Consider the following 21,882-nt stretch of genomic DNA (forward strand, 5'->3'; position numbering starts at 1 on the left):
TGTCTGAACTTGGAAGCTATCACCTCATAAGAAAAACTCTCTGCAGCCTTTGCATTGTATTCAGCTGTCACGTAGTTCAGTGTGCAAAGTTCAGAGACTCTAGTAGCACCAGCTGTGCTGTAACTAGCTGTCTTGCAGCATCAGTAGTAGTTTCCTGTAAGGTGCCTATGCAAATTCGTCCTTATTTAGTTACGTTTTTATTATGTCCTGACATCTTGACATTGATAATGTATTTAATTTGTAAGACTGTGTAGGATTCTTGATTCATGTATTTGATCTGACATTGTTGGCTTCTTTATCCATTTTTAAGAACATTAGTCACTAGCTTGTTATTGTCATTACTTGTTCTTTGTCATGTTCCTCTATTAATGGAAGAGTTATCACTGCAGATTGTTTTGTGAAGTGGAATAAGTGTTTAACAGCCATCAGTAATTGAAAGGCATCTCGAGTTCAAATCAATTATTCAGTTTTGAATCGTACAAAGAAGCTTTGTTTGAAGGTAGGTTATTTGGTTTGCTGAACTGGATGTGGCATACCAGATTTTTTTCTACATACCTGCATACAACTGGTGATTTTACTCCTAGAGCAAGAAGAACAGTCTAGATTATTTTTCCCATGGTTAAGCAGAGCAGTTTTATTATCAAGACAAAACAGAAGGAACAAAGCTAATGTATCACAGTATCACAGTATCACCAAGGTTGGAAGAGACCTCACAGATCATCAAGTCCAACCCTTTACCACAGAGCTCAAGGCTAGACCATGGCACCAAGTGCCACATCCAACCTTGCCTTGAACTGCCCCAGGGACGACGACTCCACCACCTCCCCAGGCAGCCCATTCCAGTGTCCAATGACTCTCTCAGTGAAGAACTTTCTCCTCACCTCGAGCTGAAATTTCCCCTGGCACAGCCTGAGGCTGTGTCCTCTCGTTCTGGTGCTGGCCACCTGAGAGAAGAGAGCAACCTCCCCCTGGCCACAACCACCCCTCAGGTAGTTGTAGACAGCAATAAGGTCACCCCTGAGCCTCCTCTTCTCCAGGCTAAACAACCCCAGCTCCCTCAGCCTCACCTCGTAGGGCTTGTGCTCAAGGCCTCTCACCAGCCTCGTCGCCCTTCTCTGGACACGCTCAAGCATCTCAATGTCCTTCCTAAACTGGGGGGCCCAGAACTGAACACAGTACTCGAGGTGTGGTCTGACCAGTGCAGAGTACAGGGGCAGAATGACCTCCCTGCTCCTGCTGACCATACCATTCCTGATGCAGGCCAGGATGCCACTGGCTTTCTTGGCCACCTGGGCACACTGCTGGCTCAAATCTATGCCTTTTGCTCAAATCTAAGCCAACTTTTTCAAATAACCTGGACCTAGAAGAGCTCATTGGTTAAACATTTTTATTTACTTTTACCAAGTATGAATTGAAGTGGCACTTGGTGCCATGGTCTAGCCTTGAGCTCTGTGGTAAAGGGTTGAACTTGATGATCTGTGAGGTCTCTTCCAACCCTGATAATACTGTGATACTGTGAAGTCTGTTTATTTTCACTGTTGCTAGAGAAATGTTTTTATATGTCAAAGCGACAGCTATGAAATGTTTTTAGGTCACATCAATCATCAAAGTCCATTAGTCCATTTAAAATTACTTTTAATTCTGGTGAGGGTGTAATTCAGATTTTAGGGCTCAGATACTATGTCACTGAGCACAGCTGTAGAATCCATACCTCCAAAAAAAAAAAAAAAAGAAAAGGAAACACCAACCCAGGGATAATACAGAATAAAATATTCCCTGTATGAAGTTAGTTTTTAACAAAGGGAAATTGGAGATTTAAACATAATATACCAATTTTCAGTTGTGCACTGAACATGCTTTGAACATGCTATGTGTAGCATATGATTGTACAGTTTGCACAGAAAAAAATAGTAACTCAGTTTTGTTATCAGCTCTCATCAACTACATAATTATAGGTACACACATAGACATATCCCAGCTTAGAGATACATATGAAAAAATGTTTCTGGCTACCTGTTTTGGAGCTAGTAAGAGGAGCTGGTTTCTTTTTTCAGGAAGTACTGAATGTTCTTTAAAATGTGTTTCTTCAAAGAAGTCTTATTCAAAGTACCCATAATAATGAGAGCTGTTTTGATCTCCACTGCAGGGTATGGAGACTCAAGGTTGTTTATCCAGTATTTTCCAATAGCAACAAATTAATACACACTGTATTTCAAAAAATGCAGTCTTAGAATGTTATTAAAAATGTAGTAAACTTGCAGACTCAAGTTACCGTAGGAAACAGCTGATGTTGTTTTTATACAGCATTCATTACAAGGTTAAAAACTAACTCAAGCAGCTTGGTCACAGGACTTTCATTGTCTTTTGCTTAAGGATTGGGAGCTTCTGGGCATACTGAAATCAACTGACATGTGGTATTTTGTCAGTAAACACTTAAGTGTTTCTCCTCTGGTTTTATAAATCATTCTAAATGATATCTCTGTGTGAAGAAAGCTGAGAAATTGATTTATCTCTTCAGGTTACCTTTTCGTGCTTGCCCATAAAGTATTCTTAGAGCCATTCGTAAAAAGCTTTCATAACTTAAAAGTAAATTCATCTGTTTATCTTTTAGATCTAGTCCATTTTTTAATCTAAAATAGTCTCTTCACATCAATATTTAAGTAATGAGAAGAAATAATATTGAAAGATTGGACTTTTCTACAGTACTAACTGGGCACTTGGAGTGGTGTCAGAAGCAGAATTTTTTGTCCATATGGGTTTTTTTTTTAACCAGTTCTGAGGCTTGATTATTGTAAATCCATCATTCAATTCAGAAAAATGAAATGAAATCTCCAAATTTATAGTTTGTATGCTGACAATCTTTCAAGATACATCCCATCTAGCAAGTGAGTTTACTGCAGGCAAACAACATTCTCCATCATTTAAATGTTTGTGTTCTTGGCACCTTGTTTGCTGATCTGTAACCTGGCTGAACATATTTTCTGATCTGAGACAGAAAGTGGAAAGCAATTTATATGCCTGCCATTGCTCTAGGAGGTGTAAGAGCTTTTATTAAAGCTTTTCTCTTTCTGGCTTATAGGATTAATTAGCAGTTATTTTGCAGCTCATGGCAAGTGATGGATTTCTAGAGTTCTTGTAAGCAATTCTTAACTAAAGTGTTTCACTGCCTTCTGCTTGCTTTATTAATGCTATTTTCCTCCTGGTTTTATTGAGGTTATTTGTAATGCCCATCTTTGAAGGTAGGATCACTGATTTTTGATTAAGCAGATGAGAATAGGTACTCAAGATTGTAGTGAGCTTCGGATTGCAGTGATGGCTTCAGCAGCCAAGGCCTCTGGCAGCAAGAGTCAATCAAAGGCACAGTCCAAATTGTAGACAAAGCATCCATTTCTTTCTTTTCTCTTGGAAAACCTCAGTAAAGCGAACAGGGTGCAAGATGAGATCAAAACCTGAAACAGCAGCAATGTATTGTTTCAACCTGTTATAAATACACCATGTCCAGTGGGTCTAAGAGTGCAGACATAAGCATAAATTGTTACACTTTCAGAGTTATTTTGGGGTTTGTATTTCATCCATTAAAAGCCACTAGGAAGTTCACAGCAGTATTCAGGGAGTCTCTGCTACTGTTTTGCTTTTTAATATGGGGTATTTCCTCTAAAAGTATTTAGATGAGATTTGTAAGGCTGCCTTAGCACTTCTAAGTGTGTTAGTATAGGATTTGAGAACAAAGTTCAAATGAAAAGGTTCTGTCAGCTCATTTTATGTAGAACATTAAACTAGATTTCTGAAGCCTGAGTAATACTGTAGAAAAAAATGCAGCGGTATCTCTTTCCCAGCATCTTCAACAGGACATCTTTCAAGACTCAGAAAATGCTCTAAGGGTTTTCATGGGCAAGATATGTTGGCTTCTGTTGTAAAGAGTTTTTTCAAATTTAAACATTGTTAATTACTTCATTCCTAGACTCAGGTTTTCATCAGAGTTCTGAATCATGAGCTAGGGTTTGGTATCAAAAGAAGCATAAGCCTTTGATAAATCAAAACTTTGATGTAATTGATTTTTCTTGTTTCTGTATACTCCAAATTTCAGGAGAAAACACAAATACAGAAAGACCTGTGGAGAATTGAAGATGTTACAGCTGGCTTGAGTGCAAATAAAACGAATTACAAAACCATAGTGGACTCTATCAAGAATCCAGGTAAGGAAAATATAATTAAAACCTAAAAGTAAACACATGGTGCTAAATCTTTGGGTCTGTGCAAATGATCTTTACGTTTGTCTACTGCAGAAAATTCAGTTAATTCTGCTGTTGGTCGCATCAGAAATCTCCGTTGACTGAGCACATTAGCTCTGCATTTCTTGGGCTGCAAGTGACAAAAAGGGTTTTTAGTGTTTGGTTTCACATAGGGATAGCTCTCAAATGTAGCAAGCCATGGAAATAGAACAACAATGATAGACTAAGTTCTTCAAATTGCAGAAATAGTTTCTGTCACATGTCAGGCTCATTCCAGCGTAGGTATCTATACTACATTCTGTAGTAGGAGCTCGTCTCTGTGTTCTCTGCTTTTTTTTTTCCCCCTTCCCTCCTCTTTGGATGCCATTCAACTGCACTTGCTGCAGTTGCCTTCCCCCCTCCCACTTCAGGCAGGTGCTCTGTGAGCAGAGCAACAACATCAACTATGGAAAAGAGGAAGGGAAAGTATGTGTGGTCTGCATTTCAATTGCTGTATTATGTTTCAAAGAAAAGACCTGATGCATTGGGACAGCAAGAGGTTGTTGACTCCTACTGCAAATTCACTTTCTGTTTAAAGTATCTTTACTTATCTTTTACAAATAGAGGGAGAACAGTTCTGAGATAGAAAGGTCTCTATTTAATGTATAGCTATGAGTTCTTAGCCTTGCCTAGATCTATAGGCATCTTGAGGAAATTGTGGCATGGGGCCAGTTACAACTTATGAACTGATTTCCTATGACTCTCAGACTTTTCCTTCTTTGCTGCCACTGTGTCCTCCCAGGAATTTACTGGATGATAGAAGAGTGTGTGGTTTTGGGTTTGATTGATCCTCATCAAGAAAATATTTTTTACCCCTGCAATAATGTAACAATCATTTCTACTGCCAAACTAAACCAACCCCATTTGGTTTCAAAGTAATGTGCAGAGTTTTTGGGCTGTTTTGTGAAATTTAAGGATGTCAGTTGTTGTAAACATTATTGATAGAAAAACAGCTAACACGTTTGCATATTGCTTCCCCAGAAAGAAAAATAGTGCCTTCGTTTTCCCAGTCTTCAGTGCCTTCCTTACCAGCTTCCCTTTCAACTGTGGAGAGCAAACTCTCGGTTCTGCAGAGCCCTCCAGCCAGCCCAGTTAAATCCCCTCTGGAGGTTAGGCTGTATCCGCAGCCTTACTTTCAGGCCAGAGCGCAGCAGCAAGCACAGCAGCTGAAAAAAATTGAGCCACCGCTTCAGTCACCGATGAAGCTTAAGCCAAAGGTTGTAAGTACTGCTCTTGTGCGAGCTATTTGCCAATGCTTCCCTTAGCTCCTGGCAGAAGCTGTCATGGTTTCGTGGTTACAGAATGCTCACAGTGGAGGCACAACAGAGAGAAACTTCAGGTGTTTGTTTTGAAACTGAGCAATAGCACTTAAAGGAGAATGTGTGTGTAAGCCAGAGCTTTATGTACAGTAGCCTTATACTGGTTTAGAAAGTACCAAAGCAGAGCCTTCCTTGGTAATGCTTTGTGGTTAGTTGTTTGCTTTTGTGGGTCGTGTTTGTTTTTTAAAGCCTCAAAGTCCTGGTGTGGACAGAGGAGAGCCTGCTAAAGCAGTCCCTAATAACTCATATAATGTAATGAACTTCCAGTCAGTTTATGCCAGACCGTTTACCAAATGCCTGTCCTTTCCTGTTACAGCAGGAAGATGAAGCACCACCCAGACCTCCTCTGCCTCAGTTGTACAGTCCTGATGATCATCCACCAGCTGTTCCACCTCTCCCAAGAGAAGCTACTGTCATCAGACACACATCAGTGAGGGGCTTGAAGCGTCAGTCAGATGAACGAAAGAGAGACAGAGAGCTGGGACAGTATGTAAATGGAGACTATAGGGTGAGCACTCATACTCCCCTACCTTTTGAAACCCCCAAGGTTTCAAAGACCCTGAACCTGCAATGAAGGACATTTTTGTCTGTAAAATAGATGGGCCTCTAGACCTTGTCATAAGGAAAGTGATATAATGACACAGAGACAATAATGGCAGGGAGAGATGGGTGCATTAAATAATGCCATAGAGGGATCCAGTAATCCAGAAACTGAGTTTTAGGGTTTATTTTAAGACCATTAAGACTTGCTGTCTGTGATTTCATTTCAGTTGTTGTGTATTTTTCCATATAGGTGGAGCTGCGTTCATACATGAGTGAACCAGAGTTAGCAATGATGGGTGGTGACCTCAGCCAGCCTTCCAGGGGTTTAATGAGCTCTGAGAGTGGATACCAGACATTACCTACCCGTGGTAAGCCAGGAATTTATGCAGTTGATTTTTAACAGTACTACCTGTATGGGAGCTTTCCTTTCCTAGGGTTTCCAGGAGATGGCTTTTATTATCAGCTCATTATTTTTAGGTTGACTAGGCAATGATGTGAAAGTCTAGAGATTCTGTGCATTTTAATGATGTCATTACAGGCAACCAGCCTTTTGCAAAGTAACTTCTATATATAGTGCTTAAAAGGAAAAAAAGACGTTCAAAACATGAACGTCTCCTACATTCAGTTATTTTTCCTCATCATTTCTGTGTGATCTTTTAGAAAGTCACATTTTCTTGAAACACTTATGTTGCCATTGAAATGAAAGCAAGGAAGAATATTAATATAATGCCCCCGGACACAACATATGACTTGAGAGTCCATCCCCACTGTGCCACTGTCCTGTAATTGTTTCACAAATGAGGATAGAGAGGATGTTTGGTGAAGAGCAATTAATGCTGTAGCCATTCTCTTATTTCCTTTCTAACTGTGAATGGTAAGGTTTGACTGTCTTCATAGGTGCAATTATTTGTACAATTTGTGTACTGTGAGTTCACCCCATACCTCATTTAATATGAACTTTGAAATTATAGTAGATGTTTCTGAATTTTGATCAATAGTGACTTGAAACACATTATTTTTGGCTGAAATGGAATGTCGTGCCTCTCACGATCTTCTGAACTGCAAAATATGAAACATAATGCCATAGAAAAAACATGATAACTTAAGAAGCATGTGACACTTGTCTTCATTTTACCTGTCATTTGGTTTTAAAGCACTCTTTTTCCTTAAAAAGGTCTATCTGGATCAACTTCCAGATTGCACCAATCATCTACCATTTCATCGTATGCAACGTTTCGAAGGGATAGGTCAAAGGTAAGCTTCAAGTGAACATCTGAAGGCAAGTACCTGAACCTTGCAAAACAGTGAAGCCCAGAATTCACTTTGCATAGCAGGAATTGGGCTTGTAGTAGCATGGGAGAGGCCCGTGGCAGTCTGACAACTAACTACATCTGAAACTCATTTATAAAACAAGGTTTAGAATCAAAATCAGCATTTCTGGTAGGAATCTAGAATTGAAAGATGCAAATTAATGCTGGATTAGTTTAATACAGTCTGCTATAAACAAACAAACATGAACTTAAAAATAATAGAGCATCATTATGTTAAATAAAGTAGGAGAAAGAGCTTGTATTGTGTGCCTATAGAGTATAGGAGAGGTTGAGGGAGCTGAGCCTGTTTAGCCTGGAGAAGAGGAGGCTCAGGGGTGATCTTATTACTGTCTACAACTACCTGAAGGGGCATTGTAGCCAGGTGGGGGGTGGCCTCTTCTCCCAGGCAACCAGCAATAGAACAAGGGGACACAGTCTCAAGTTGTGCCAGGGTAGGTATATGCTGGATATTAGGAAGAAGTTCTTCACAGAGAGAGTGATTGGCATTGGAATGGGCTGCCCAGGGAGGTGGTGGAGGCACCGTCCCTGGGGGTCTTCAAGAAAAGACTGGATGAGACACTTAGTGCCATGGTCTAGTTGATTGGTTAGGGCTGGGGGATAGGTTGGACTGGATGATCTTGGAAGTCTCTTCCAACCTGGTTGATTCTATGATTCTATGATCCTATGATTAACTGCAATATGTTTTGTGTGTCTTGTGGCTTCTACAGGAGAGACCAAAGAGTGCCTTGGAACGTCTGTACTCCGGAGACCACCAAAGAGGCAAGATGAGCGCAGAAGAACAACTAGAAAGAATGAAACGACATCAGAAGGCGTTAGTTCGTGAGCGCAAGAGAACTCTTAGCCAAGGAGAAAGGCAACCTGTTTCATCCCGCTCTTTCATCAGGCCCATTTCTGCAGACGTAGGCTCAGTATGTTAGATATGCCTTAAAAGGACTAAATGAAAATATCTTTGGATTTTATTTTTCCTAGCAAGCACTTTCACTTGAGTGTGTGTGTGATGCTTCTGATGGAGTTAAATTAGTGCTATACAGTATAAAATGAATTCAGAGAGTGTGAGTAACAGGTGATCTTTTTTCACTAGTAGTTACAGTGTGTGTAGCAGGTTCAGAAGGTAAGATGGTCAGAGGTTAGTGTGCTGAGTGGAGCTGTGAGTATTTTGGAATGATTTCAGAGACAATTGTTTTTTATTGGAAGTGTATTTGGAAGGTTTAAGAAGCTTGTACAGATGGAAAACTGCTTCATAGTGGTATGGGCCTTATAGAATGTTCTTATTCACCATGGGTATTTTTTATCTCTACTTCATAAATTAGGCTGCAAGATAGTCATGGTAATATCAGCCTGAGGTGGTGTTTGTTTGTTTGTTCTATTAAAGAGATGATAGATAGATAATCAGTTTTAAAATCTTATTGCTCTGATGAGAAATTTATGTAAGAGCAAATGTGGTTTAATGGATACAAATTCTTCTATAGAGCTGAAAATATAGAATATTCTAATAGGGCTCAGACTTAAGCTGCTGAAGAAAAGGATTTTTATTGCATTCTGAGATGAAATTCTGTACAGACGAGGTTTGTTGTGATACATTTTGGATACTAACCAAAGCGGTTCTAATTGCTGGTTACCCAGTCACTCACTTGGTGCTAAACCAAGCTTGTACTATAATTGCACTTAACGCTGTGGTCTTTTAAGTTATTTTTTCTCATTTGATCCACCAGAGCTTTAGAATGATCACCTTGTTTACCTAATTCATTGCACAAGAGCTCTTGCTTTTTAGATTTGTCACTCATCATACCTAATGCCTTTTGTTTGTTTGTTTGTTTTAATTTGCAGATTTTTGTAGTTATTTTAAAATTTCTAACAGAACTACTCAATTTTTACCAGGCTTAATTGCATTTAGTTACACGTGTCAGTTGCTAGCATTAAAAACACCCTATAATAGTCAGCTTTTCATCCCCACTATTCAGTAGCACTAATTTACAGTCGGTCATTTGTATTTACTTTCCCAGTAAATACAAATGCACTACTTGAAGACATTGATCTGTTTTGTCTTCTGGTTTGCAATCACACATTTATTACATATAATATAGTATTTGGGAGCTGTAGAGCTAAGTTATCACTCTTATTTTCATATTTTAACTTGAAGAAGTTGTGTTTTGAAGAGCTTGTTATGTTTCTGGCTCACATAACACACACAAAGCAAATGCAAACATTTTTGTAACACACCTTATTAACATTTGTGGCAAACACTTTTATTTATAAATTTGGGAGCCATCTCAGACATTTTCTTGCTGTAAAGAATCAAAATAGAATCTTTCAGCCCTAGCAATGTTTTGAAGAAGTCACCTCTTGTACCTACAGGGCTTTGATACACAAAAAGCATGTTTGATAGCACAATTACTTACAGCATTACTTATTTAGCAGCCAGAATGGCGAACAGTTAAATGTATGATGGAAGTGCTGCTCAGAATGTAACGTTTGCTTAAAACATACATTGTATGTGTAACTAAATTTTAATCGATTGGCTCTCAAGTATAGGATGGTCACAGTACATGAATTCCTTTGTTATATAAAATGCCTTTTTAATGTAAAAGTTGCAACATCAAAGCCAATAAAAATACTGCTTCGTAAGAACGGTTTGATGGTTTTCTTCCCTATATTTAATAGCTTGAAACTGATACTGTGGATTTAAAAGACACTCTGTCAATCAGGCCTGGTTCGAATCTGAGTAGAAGAATAAGTTTGCAGTACTGTTCTGAGAAAAGTTTTTTTTTTCCTTTTTGAATTCCTTAAAGAAACATCTTCATTTTTGATATATAATTGCCTTTTTGCTGTTTAACTTTTAAAATATACATGGAAGATATGAATCTTATGAGTGATTATTGAGAGCTTGTGCATGAATAGGTTTCAATTAGGTTTGTTAATGGAAGTAGCACAGTGAAGTCTAAAGACTTCACATGGAGTTCAAACATCAATCAAAAATAGTGATGATACTTTTAAGAAACATAATGGCATGTTCTACTACTGATACCCTCAAGTGCTTGAGGAGATATTCTAGTGGTTGTTGTCTTTTTGTCCTCTCCTTTCCTACTGCTTTTAGTATTACGTTTCAAGTCTGTATGGTAAAGTTACTGAGATCTACCAGATGGGACGATGCTGCAATGGAACTCTTGTTTGAACAAAGAAAGTATTAGTAGTGTTTTGAAGGGTTAGGTTTATATGCAGCAGCTGTATTTTGTCTACTTGTGAGAGAGCAACTATGCAATGATTTGGGAACTCCAAAAAATGCTGCTCAATTTAAATACATCACAAATTTGTTATTGCTAAATATTTACTGTATAAATACAGAACATTAAAGATTTTTGACCTTTGCTGGTAGCTAGATACTGCTTTAGTAAAGTGAGAACTTAGAAGTTACAAAATGATTACTTTTTAAATTCAAGACAAATTAATAATAGTACATGAAATAATATCAGATTTAAATACTAGATGTTATTCTAAAAAAAAACCCTCAAACAAGAAAAAACAAAACAAAAAAAATCCAAACAAACCAGAATATTTTCAAGTTTCAGTTCTCAACCTGCAGTGTTAACTCTTTCTGTGTAGTGATTCAAAAATCACACAGCACTGCCTGGTTAGAATGCCAAGGACTATTCTTGTCAATCTCTGCAGTCACTTGTACTGACATCTGTGCTTCCAAAGATGTTTGTGTGTAACTAGTTCAGTGTCCATCAGTAGATGTGAAGTTGCCATTAATACATTTGTTGCAATTGAACATCACCTTTAACATTGAAAAATACTCCAACATCCATACAGCACAGGTAGTGAGCAAATTCTCAGCCACATATTCCCAGCAGTACAGCTACATTTGTTTCCCATCAGTTAAGGGGTTTGCTCTGTGGATCCTTTCAGCAGTATAGCATTTGCAGCAGTAGTAATGTACATTGCTACATGATGCGTTTGGCAGTATGGTTGAATACCGTTCATTGTTTTGTATCTATTACCAGTGGAAACGAGAGCAAGAATTTGATTTGCAGTTACTTGAGAGGGCAATTCGTGGAGAAGACAAGGATGAAAATGAGTGGTTAAAAGTTCAACCAGTAGCAGTCACAGAGACAGACCTGGAGCCTCAAGACTATGATTTAGATATCAGCAGAGAGGTAACACTCAATAATACTTTGCCTTCTGTTCTGTGCCCCCAAATATTACTTCTTTCTAAGTTTTAGGTAGTGAATTTTCATCTTTTCTTCCTAAAGTCAGATGGAAGTTTGAACTATAGGAGTCTTTTCAGTATTGAGAATTAATGGCCTGACTCTTAGAATCTTCATAAAATTCATGTTTGTATTGTGTGGTAGTGGAGAGAAGAAACAGAAAAGTTGGATCTGCTGTTTGAAATATTTGTCTTAGGCTTTATAAAGGAAAAAAAAAACTAAGTAGGGGATTGTTACATAAATTGGAAAGAAAATGAGAAGTCAACATCAAGAATATTTGAAAATAGGAAACAGCAATGCAAAAAATAGTAGTTCCCCAGAGCTATCTTATAAAGTTTTGCCAATCAAAATTAGGAATAGAGAAGAGGGAGCACTGTTTTATTGTGGTCAGAACAGAAGACACCTTTCTGTCAGCTTTTGGAGTGACTGAGTTGGTGCTCTGGGCACTAGAGCTTTGTTCAGCTCAAGTAACTATTTGTTTGAAATACGATTGAGCCATCTGGTGGAAAAGAAAGAATACAGCAAGGGGAAAGATTGCAGTAGGTGCTGAACATTGTGTGACATGCCCGAGTAGATGGAAAATCAGTACAACTATTAATGATAATTAGACTAGCAAGCACCTGTACTTGTCTGAAAGTTGCTGGCATATATAGAGAGGTGTCTGCACGAAGTGAATCTGAGCCATTATCTCTTGATCTCTATGAATGAACCTTGGTATATTTTCTATAGAAAATGCAGTGTTCCTGTAAACCTCAGAAACAGGAAAAATCCTTGGGTTGTATCACCTTTCCTTTTTACACTCTGTTATTAACTTTTTCCCAGGCCTCCAGGCCTACATGAATCATTTTGTACATCCAAATTAGCACCTTAAGAAACTTTTTTGCTTGTAGGCATTGCTGTACTACTTTAGAGTAAATGAAGCAAGTCTAAATCTCTGAATGTAAAGCTTCTTTCCCAGGTTACCCAGGCTCTTGTCTCCCATTTCATGTGCCCATCCTCTTAATATGGCAAGAGCGTCTGTAGCTGAGGTACTTCTGTGCCTCGTATGGAAGTGTGCTCAGTTGTGTCTTCAAGGCAAATAAATCTGCTCTTCACATGATAACTGTGTTTGTTCTCTGAAATGGCAGGATGAGCTGCTTTGAGTTAGTTGTAGTTTGGAAACAGAGATGTAAATTGAAAAAAATAATGCATATAAATATGTAGCTTCAGGGAAGAGTTGGATTTGAAGGTAAAGAAGTGTAGTGGTAAATGAGGACTCTCCAAAGAGGAGAAGAAAAAATAGTTCCCCTTTATTTATTCACACGTCCTCTATTTATGCTTTCCAAAAGCAGGCTATTCTGTACAGTAAACACTGGTTTCAAAGTGCATTTGGAAACTGAATTTTCACTATGTGATTTTGATCTTTTATTTAGAGCAGAAATTTCCCACAAAGAAACTGATCCAAACAAAAACTCGTTTCCAGTTTTTGTGCAACCGTATTAAGATTTTCCATCCACAGAATCATGTGCATCTAACGTGTTGTTAGTCTCAGTGTTGGTGTAGTTCTGACTCAGATCCACAGACAACTTCTAAACACCTAGCATTTCAGATTTTGTAGTCCCAAGAAGTTGCTAAGATGATCACAAACTGCTGCTTTGCATTTTTTTCCCTGCTTCCCTTCTCTGCTGCTTGCAAAAGAAGAATACGCAGTCTCAAAAGAATGATACTCCTCTAGATATAAACTTCAGTTTGTAGTTCCTTTCAGTTGTAGGAAGTTACCACTGGCATGACATTAAAATCTCAGGTTCTCCAGTCAGTCTTTTAGTGGTTGTTTCTTTCTACTGTAGCAACTTCAGGCAGTATCCTACCTTCGGGTCTAAACCTGAGCTGAAGACATGTTCCCTGTTCTTTTGGAATCTCCTTTAATATTGGCTTGATCCATCCTCTAAAGTAAAGCGAATCAGAGGGAAAAGACATTGTTAAAAGGATCTCAGCTTATATCCAGAGGGAGTGTTTAACATCAGGTACAAGTTACTGACTGAAAATCCATCCTTTATTCTTCTCACTCTGTTCTCCCAGTTAGGAGAATTCCTCTCTTTTCTAAAAATGTCTTTGTTCTTAAAAACTTGATGCTTGTTTGCTCTCCACAGTTGTCAAAACCTGAGAAGGTTTCAATTCCAGAGCGCTATATTGAACTGGAGCCAGAAGAACCTCTTTCTACAGAAGAACGAGCAGCAAGGCAGCGTAAAGCAGAAAAGATAAAGAATATTCTTACTAAGTCAAGGTCAGTGTGAGGGGGGTTGTTATTTTTCTTTTCCCCAGGTCTTACATAGGGGCTGGCATTAAACATTGGGAACTAATTTCATAAAACAGTCTAAGTGCTGTTTGTAGTGGTTCTGGGTGTCACCTGCACCCCCTGCCCCTTACAAGGATTCACCCAGACTAACCTCAGCCAGCTGGAAGTTAAAGAATGAAGCCTTATATTCACAGCATAGCACAATTTACAAGCCTATGTATATTACAAAGTATTTACAACTATATACAGTTATATACAAGTTAAATGTAGTACAATAATACAAGACCCCTCCCAGCAGTCAGAGTGCCCAGGAGGGGCTCCCAACCACCCCTTTGCCGTTTTTTCCACCCTCTCCCTTATCTCAGAATCTCTCTTACATGCAGGGTAAACTGGAAAGGTCAGCAAGGGGTGTTAGAAGCAGAATGATTAGTTGGAAAATGTGCAGGGTCAGACAGAAGAGTTAATAGGGCAATAGCCAGACAGAGCTTGACTTATCTGTGTTTATGTCCTTGCTTTTATATGTCCCAGCAGAATGAATGGGTAATTTAGACATCATTTTATTTTCTTTTCACGTACAATAATCTAATTTCTCTCATTAAAATATTCTAAGTGGCCTCGAACCAGCACACTGTTGAATTATTAAATTGTAATTTATAGCTCACAGAATTTATGTAGTGTACCTAAAGCTCCCTTTTAAAAATACAGCAGAAGAGATAATGACATTTTTTGTGTATGTCAGTTTTTGTATTCAGAGCATCCTAAAATTATAGTGATTCCTTACCAAGCAACTTGGACATGAGAGTGAGGAGGATGGAAAGGAACAGATCTGGCCAAAAAGCAGGATAGAAGTCATTGCAAGAGCAAGTTTCTATTGATTCCAGAGAGCTGGAGTTCTGAAAGAACACTTTTGGCTGCTTTCAGTTAGTGTAGACTCAGCCAAAACACTCAGTTCGAAGAATTTGATTACCTCAGGTAACTTCTGTCTCTTCGGAAGACAATTGTAGAGCATGTCTGAGGACCACCAGGTTACATGCCTTTTCCTTCTGAGCACTAACAAGAAATTTTGTTTAAAAGGTCAAATAAATAGCAAATTTTGGTAGTGATTTCAGGTAAACAGTGTATTTACTCTAAAGGCTGTGTAGAAATTTTGACTGGAGATGTGCTGGCTGCATCATTTGTCTTGGCATGCTGTAGCCGCATAACAATAGCTCACAGTGCTTTAAAGAACATCACTGAAATAGGGAGCTTGATAGATGAGATCTGAAAACTGCTGTATGAATCCAAGCTTCTTCTTATCAGCATGGTGGATTCTCCTTTATGTTTGCAAATGTTAATGTTGTTTTGCACTTTCCCACTAGTATGCACAATCTCCAACCTACTGTCGCCCAGGACAAACACAACTCGGTTGATTTAGATTCACAGCTGCAGGAGCAGGAGCGCATCATTACCATATCATACGCTTTGGCTTCTGAAGCCTCTCAAAGGAGCAAGGAGGTAGCAGGTAATGCTTAGTTACTTACAGAATAACAGCTATTTCTTACCAGTTTCTAAAGTTATGTGTGGTTGTTGCTGAAGTTCTGATATAAGAGAGAGTTCTCGTCATTCATGCTTGAATTAGTGAAAAGTGTGAATAGGCAGCAAATTTAGGGACATGAAAGATTTACAATCTTTGGCCTCCATGGACACAATGAAGGGGACAAAATAGTATGTCCATTAAGTTCAGAGCTTGGAAATGTGCCCTTGCTAATAGTACTAAAAAATTGTAATTTTCAATAAATTCCTTATATTTGTATAAAATGAAATATTTGTTTGTTAAAAGTATCTTTATCTTAAAGAAAAAAAAAAGACAAAGGGATTTTTAATGTTTGGGGCTTTAAACAGAAAGTTGCCTGTTCCAGTGATTTAAATTAAAGTCATTTGTGGCCTGAGCTGTATGACAACAGGCTGAAAAGGACATTTTGAAATGGGTATTAACATGTTTCTGTCTGGTGACCAAGATTAGTGGTCAGAGCAAGACAGCTGTGCATGAGTCCTGCTTGATGTCTGGAAGTTAATACATGATTTGCAGTGTGTTACCAGAAGTGATAATTTTGAATTATAGTTGAAATAAGTAAGAAATGTCAAGAGATTTGTATCACACAGTTACACATGCAGCAACTCTTGAAGCAAGTATCAGACTGGCCATTTATAACTGGCACTGTTCAGTGTTCCTATCGAGAATGGAAAAATGCTCTTGTTTCTCATTTGAAATTCAGTTTAAACTTAAGGACACTTTGCCACAGAAGCCCTCAAGACCTTCCCTTAAAGACAGATTATTCCAATATCCAGATGCCTAACATGCATCTGTAGTTGCAGACTGTTGATGGAGCGTGGCTGTATATACATGGCTCCAGCGGCAGCTAGACCAGAGGAGAACAAAGTTTTGCTACATTTTCAAAAGACAAATCTTGAGACATCCAAGAGGTTCTATGGGTAGTGTAAGTGGAAGAAGTACAATGATTCACCAAAAAGGCTAGTGCAAACAAACCTCAGAACAAACCTCCAACAAGCCACTTGAGCAACCTGTTCTAGTGGGAGGTGTCCCTGGCTGTGGCAGGGGGTTGAAACTGGTTGATATTTGAGGCCCCTTCCAACCTAAACCAGTCTATGATTCTATAACTATAAAATCTTGGGAGCGTTTCAGGAAGAACCTTTTGAACTTTCAGACATCTGTGCATCAAAACAGCTTCTCCACAGGCAGTCTGATCCAGGTTCCTAGTCACCAGGTCCTTGTAAGAGTGACTCACGCACTCTGATTATGGAGTGGGACTTGGAGCTTTGGGAGATGTGAGCCAAGATAGCATTTGGTGTGACTTCTGGTTTGTTCTGGAAAAGGTAGCGCCTGCCATACTGAACAGACTTCATGTAGCCAGTTAGCTTACTGCTGGGGCTGTCTGTGAAGTTGCAGGAACTGAACAGTACTGATACATGTTCTAGTGTGAATGTGACAGCTGCGTTTTCATCACTGCAGAGTTGGGGAGGGTTTGTGTTTGTATTTTAATTTTTCAGTTGAAGTTATTTTTATGTGTATGTAACCACAGGATTCTTTGTTTCTGCTCATTGACATGAAACAAAGGAAGTGCTAAAAACCTATACAACCCCAATGAAGTGCTGAAATCAAAGCAATATTAATTCCAGAACTGCAGTATTGAAAGCAGAACTCGATTAGGTGTATCGATGTTGTGTGCCTTAAAATGTTCCAGTGAAACTCTATCTTAGGAGCCACTGTCCATGTTCTCATCCAAACAGGAATGTCTATTTACATAGCTTATGGACCTAGTAGAGAAAACCAGCAGGTAGAAATAGTGTTGTTTAAATTGTGTTCCAGGTAACTAAAGTAGTGTAACACCTCATTGCATTACTGATCAGGTCTCCTGTTCAAGTGGTAGAGCATTAAGGTGGCTCTGTTATAATATGAATGTTTGATTGTACAGCCTAATTCCTGTATGTGATCCCTTCTAGCTCAGCAGTTGACCTATGCATCTAAAGCACCCTCACCTTCTGTACCACAGCCACCTCACTCCCCCTTAAGCAATGGATTTCACTACACATTTGTTTAAGCACCTTAAAAGTAAGAACTAACTGCTCAGCATGTCTGATTTGCCATTATACCTTTGCTGTGGCTTGCTGAATTTTAACCTTTCTACTAACCCTGAATTAGATCCAAATGAACGCATGCAGCTATTTTCAGAAACCTTTTCTCTTTGTAAATGTTGCTTCTAATGAGCTAATGTGGGCTAATGAAGGCTTCAGGTAACTGCTGTCACTCTGCACATAAGGTGCTTGCAGCATCTGTCTCAGTGTGGTGAAGGAAAGAGACCTCTGTATTCTGGGTAGCCTGGGGCCAGATTTTCAGCAGCAGTTTGTGCTCTGCTGGCTAATGTTGTGTGCTCCTGTGGCTGCCACAGGGGTGTGTAAGGATCTTAGCCTGTGTGTGGTACATGGACCTGCTGCACAGGAGAATCCAAAGTGCAAACCAAGTTGTATAAGCAGAGAGTTCTCTTATGGGCTTGTCTTAAACAGGAACTAGCACTGGAGTCTGAATTGAGGTGAGCTGAAAATTTGGCCCTTCATAATTCTGTGGTATTGTGTTTCACTTTTTCAAGGATGTTTTCAGGATGCTTGATGTTTGTCCCTGATTATGTTATTTTGCCATTGCAAGTATTAAAATAACGATTTCATTGTCTTTATAAAGAAGTGTGTATCACCTCTTCACAGTACAACTTTCAGAGTTTTCTGTATTTGAAATAGGAAAACCTGCAAATATAATGACCTGGAACTGCAAAGTGAGCTCCTAGTTATGACACTACCCATGCTTCCACAGCTTCCTTGGAAATTACACTCACCATTCTGAGGTCCTTTGGCCTGGTTCTCTTGCCTGATGTTATACAAAAAGATAAAAGAAAGAGGAAATAGTGAAGAAGATTGATTAAATTAATGCCTCAAATAGCATTAATCTTGAGATGTTTTTGTTGTTGTTGTCATCACTAATCTGAGTCCAGTATCTGTACAAAAATAAAAATCCAAATTAAAAACAAGCACATCAGAAAGGCTCAGATGGGCCTGACCTGCCTTCAGCAGGGCTTGTGAAGAATGACAGTTACATCAAGAGAAGGTAGATAGACATGAGGAGCCCTTAGAGAGCTTGAGGGAAATAGCTGTTCTCTTTTCTGGCTCAGTTTATCTTTCTGACAACCAGATTATATTGTTACACAATATATATTTTGCAGCTGCTGTTATATCCAGGCATATGCTAGCTGATTATCACTGTCACAGGAGGTTTTTGCAGTGAATAGGATACTCCCTCTCTCCTACCTCAGAGATCTCTGTGGTCCCAGGGTGGTAGACTTAAGCAGGGCACTTGGGCCAGGTGACCTTCAGAGGTCCCTTCCTACCCCAGCTGTTCTGTGACTGCAGGCTGACTGAAGAACATGTGATGACATGTCTGTACATGTACTTGTGTATGTGTGGAGGTACATTTACATACACATACACCTACAGAAATTAGACTTTACTGGGAGAAACGATCAAGCCAGTAACTGCAGTAATCATCAAGATGCAGGTTTGAGCATCCTGAAGGGGACACGGGAGTTTGAACATCAGTCACATCATGAGCGAACATTTGCTTAATGTGTCTCTATGAGTTGTTCATTCTGTCCAACTGCAGAAGGCTTCTTTCACAGATCTGTATTTCTGACAGTGCTTACTGCTTGCTGTTGGTATGCTCAGGGTAATATTTAACCATGTTTTGTTTTACTTCGTGCTAGCCAAAGCAGTGAGTGAACACTGACATAAGACTCAAAGCAAATCCCCACCTAGTGACACCACGTGGAAGGAAGAGGGGAGTCTTTGCCAGCTTTCTGTGAGGATGCTCATCGGCTGATGAGGGGTTCTTCTGGAAATACATACAGAGAATTATAGGGGGATTTTCTATGAAAATGAAGAGGATTGCAAACCATTTTATTTTTACTTCAATTTAGTCCAGACTTTTTATACAAATAAATGGCACTTTTAATAAACTGTAAAATACTTACAATGTATTTTTAGGACAGTGTAATGTGGAATTGTTTTTTTTAAATCAAGGGCTGAATTAGAAGCTGCTTGCCTAGATGTTAAAAAATGCTGTTACTTCCTCCTTGGGCTCAGATGCACAATGTAAAGTTTCCTGGTAAAAAAGTACAGCTGAACAAACCTAGAAGCACGTTGGTAGAGTATGGGTAGAAGTAAGGTTTGCTGAAAGGGTGTTTTGGATTGAGGATGTTTGTAGAGTTAATCACCCACCCTTTTCCCCATTAAATAATATACTGCAAGAAACTTTTAGCTAGAAGGTCTAAACATCATTATCCGATCTACAGCTGAAATTTTCCAGAGAAGCCATAAGGAAAGCCTGTTTTAAGTCCTGTTTCCTTTTCTGACCCCATGTGATTGACTTGCTGGTGTCAACACACAGTATGCTGTGTCTTGACAGCGCCGACCCCTCAGTGATAAACAGCTAACAAATGATGTTGTTTTTGACAGGCGAGATGTGCAAGAGGGTGACTTTTAATTAGAATATGTGAACTAAGCAATACAAATAAATAACACAGTCTGTCATCCTCCTAGTACCTATGTATTTTTCTTTTCATTTGTTTTCAGTCAACGTGACAGTATTGGTGTATTGCCTAGTATTTATCCTGGAAACAGCAAAACTAACGTAGTATGGCACCTACTAATTTTGGATGTGTGTTCACTTGGTGCTTAACTTTGCCAAACCTTGAAATTCAGTGTTTCACTTGTGTGTAGGGTAAAGGGTGAGGTATTACATAAGGAGAAAATAAGACTAAATTAATTGTTGCAACTACTTCACTTGAAAAAAAAAAAACAAACACCTGTGTATGTGTTGAATGCAAGTCATGCAAAAATTCCCCGTGGTGTAATTGTTAGTTGAGTTCAGCTCTGAGTGAGAAATGACTGAGAAATACTTGTGTGGTGTTTTGTGAAACCACTAACTTGGTCACGTGCTGTATTCAAGTCATAGCTACGAAACCCTTGAAATTGACTTTCAAGTTTCAGACTTTAAGATGAATCATGTTATATTAACACTAGACTCAGAAATAGTCTTAAAAGTATATATTTAGCTAACGCAATCTATTTTACCTCAGTACTGCCAGTATCAACTTCAAAACCTTTTGCCAAAATAATGATTTATTTTTGCCTTTATAAAAAGTTTTAAAAGCATAAATGAATATTTTGCAAGAAAACATTAATTTAAATAAAATGTAACAGTTTGACAAATGGTATATGTACAGATTAAACTATTAACCTAACTGCCTCCTATTGCCTCTGTCTTATTTCTCTTCTCAGCATCCCTTTAGTTGAAGATCCAGTTGCTTGTATCGTTACCTCGTTTTGCTCTTTGATTCAAATCCCGTTGAAGTTCCCCAGTTTTTCACTCATTTCACTGGGATTTGGACACCAAACCTTCGTGGTTTTTTTGTTGTTTGGTTCGTTGTTGTTTTAGAAATGTTTCTTAGTGCTTGATGGATTCTGCTTTTATTCTTGAATAGAAAGGTTTTTACAGGGCTGTGCTCTAAACACAATGACAACGGTAGTGTCCTATTTCTTATATATGTTGGATGCATTCTTAACCCGTTGGTTTCTAGTGAAGTATTGAAAGTAACTTCAGTCTAAATGCAAACAAAATCCCTGGAGGCATCACAAGTTGATATGTGCAGGGGATGTGAATGGGGTGCATACTACAGGGAGAGCTGGTGGGCAGCTGGCCCAGCAGATTTCTGTAGCAGCTAACTTACGCTGAAGCAGTTACCTCAAATGACACGTTTGATGGAAACTAGTTTAATTCTTCTGAAACTTAATCTCTAGAACAAAATGTGAAGAAGCAGTGAGAAGTATTTCTGTGGCTTGGTGTTGACTCTGCAAACTTGAGAGCGAATATTTGAGGCTCTGAGTACTTGACCTTTAGACGTGTGCAGCACAAATTCAGAGCTGAGCTGCTTGTGACATGCTTGTCCTGGTTCTCAGGCACACAAAGGAGCCTTTGAACAAATGGTTTGTGGTTCAGTGAAGCTGCGTTCCTTCTCCAGAAGCTTTGTTATGCAGGAGAGCAGAGCTTCTGGCAGTGACTGGGGTGAGGAGTGCAGTCTGTGGCATCCTGGACTGCTGTAGCCAGTTGCTGCTGGAGCAGTGGAGGAAGGGGGTTCAGCACTTGTGCTTTGTAGCTTGTGGGGAATTTCCTTTCTTTTGATTGCAAACACAAAATCTGCTTATTCAAGCTTGCATGAAAGAGAAGGATTCTGCCTTAAATAGTTAACACTTAATGTTTCTAACAAAAGTTGTCTTTCTAAAGATTTTGTTCTGTGTCTGTAGTTAAATCCATATTTGGGGTTTCTACAGAACTTT

At 38.9% G+C, this 21,882-nt stretch overlaps 1 protein-coding gene across 10 annotated transcripts in view; it reads left to right on the forward strand.

Annotated features, from left to right (window-relative positions):
• PLEKHA7 (pleckstrin homology domain containing A7) overlaps positions 1-20,789 on the forward strand; it is a 137,233-nt gene extending 116,444 nt beyond the window's left edge. For 7 of the 10 annotated variants that reach the window (XM_064163613.1, XM_064163618.1, XM_064163620.1 and 4 more), the window contains 11 exons: positions 4,088-4,196; positions 5,253-5,491; positions 5,907-6,098; positions 6,384-6,501; positions 7,308-7,387; positions 8,172-8,372; positions 11,466-11,618; positions 13,799-13,932; positions 15,303-15,445; positions 17,446-17,554; positions 19,251-20,789. In XM_064163613.1, coding sequence (XP_064019683.1) covers positions 4,088-4,196; positions 5,253-5,491; positions 5,907-6,098; positions 6,384-6,501; positions 7,308-7,387; positions 8,172-8,372; positions 11,466-11,618; positions 13,799-13,932; positions 15,303-15,445; positions 17,446-17,543 — 1,467 coding nt within the window. In that variant the 3' untranslated portion in view covers positions 17,544-17,554; positions 19,251-20,789. The remainder of the gene's footprint in view (positions 1-4,087; positions 4,197-5,252; positions 5,492-5,906; positions 6,099-6,383; positions 6,502-7,307; positions 7,388-8,171; positions 8,373-11,465; positions 11,619-13,798; positions 13,933-15,302; positions 15,446-17,445; positions 17,555-19,250) is intronic. The other 3 variants (XM_064163614.1, XM_064163615.1, XM_064163617.1) reach the window with 3 other exon arrangements.
• The last annotated feature ends 1,093 nt before the right edge of the window (positions 20,790-21,882 follow it).

This window comes from Pogoniulus pusillus, chromosome 24 (assembly GCF_015220805.1).
Source record: "Pogoniulus pusillus isolate bPogPus1 chromosome 24, bPogPus1.pri, whole genome shotgun sequence".
NCBI lineage: Eukaryota > Metazoa > Chordata > Aves > Piciformes > Lybiidae > Pogoniulus > Pogoniulus pusillus.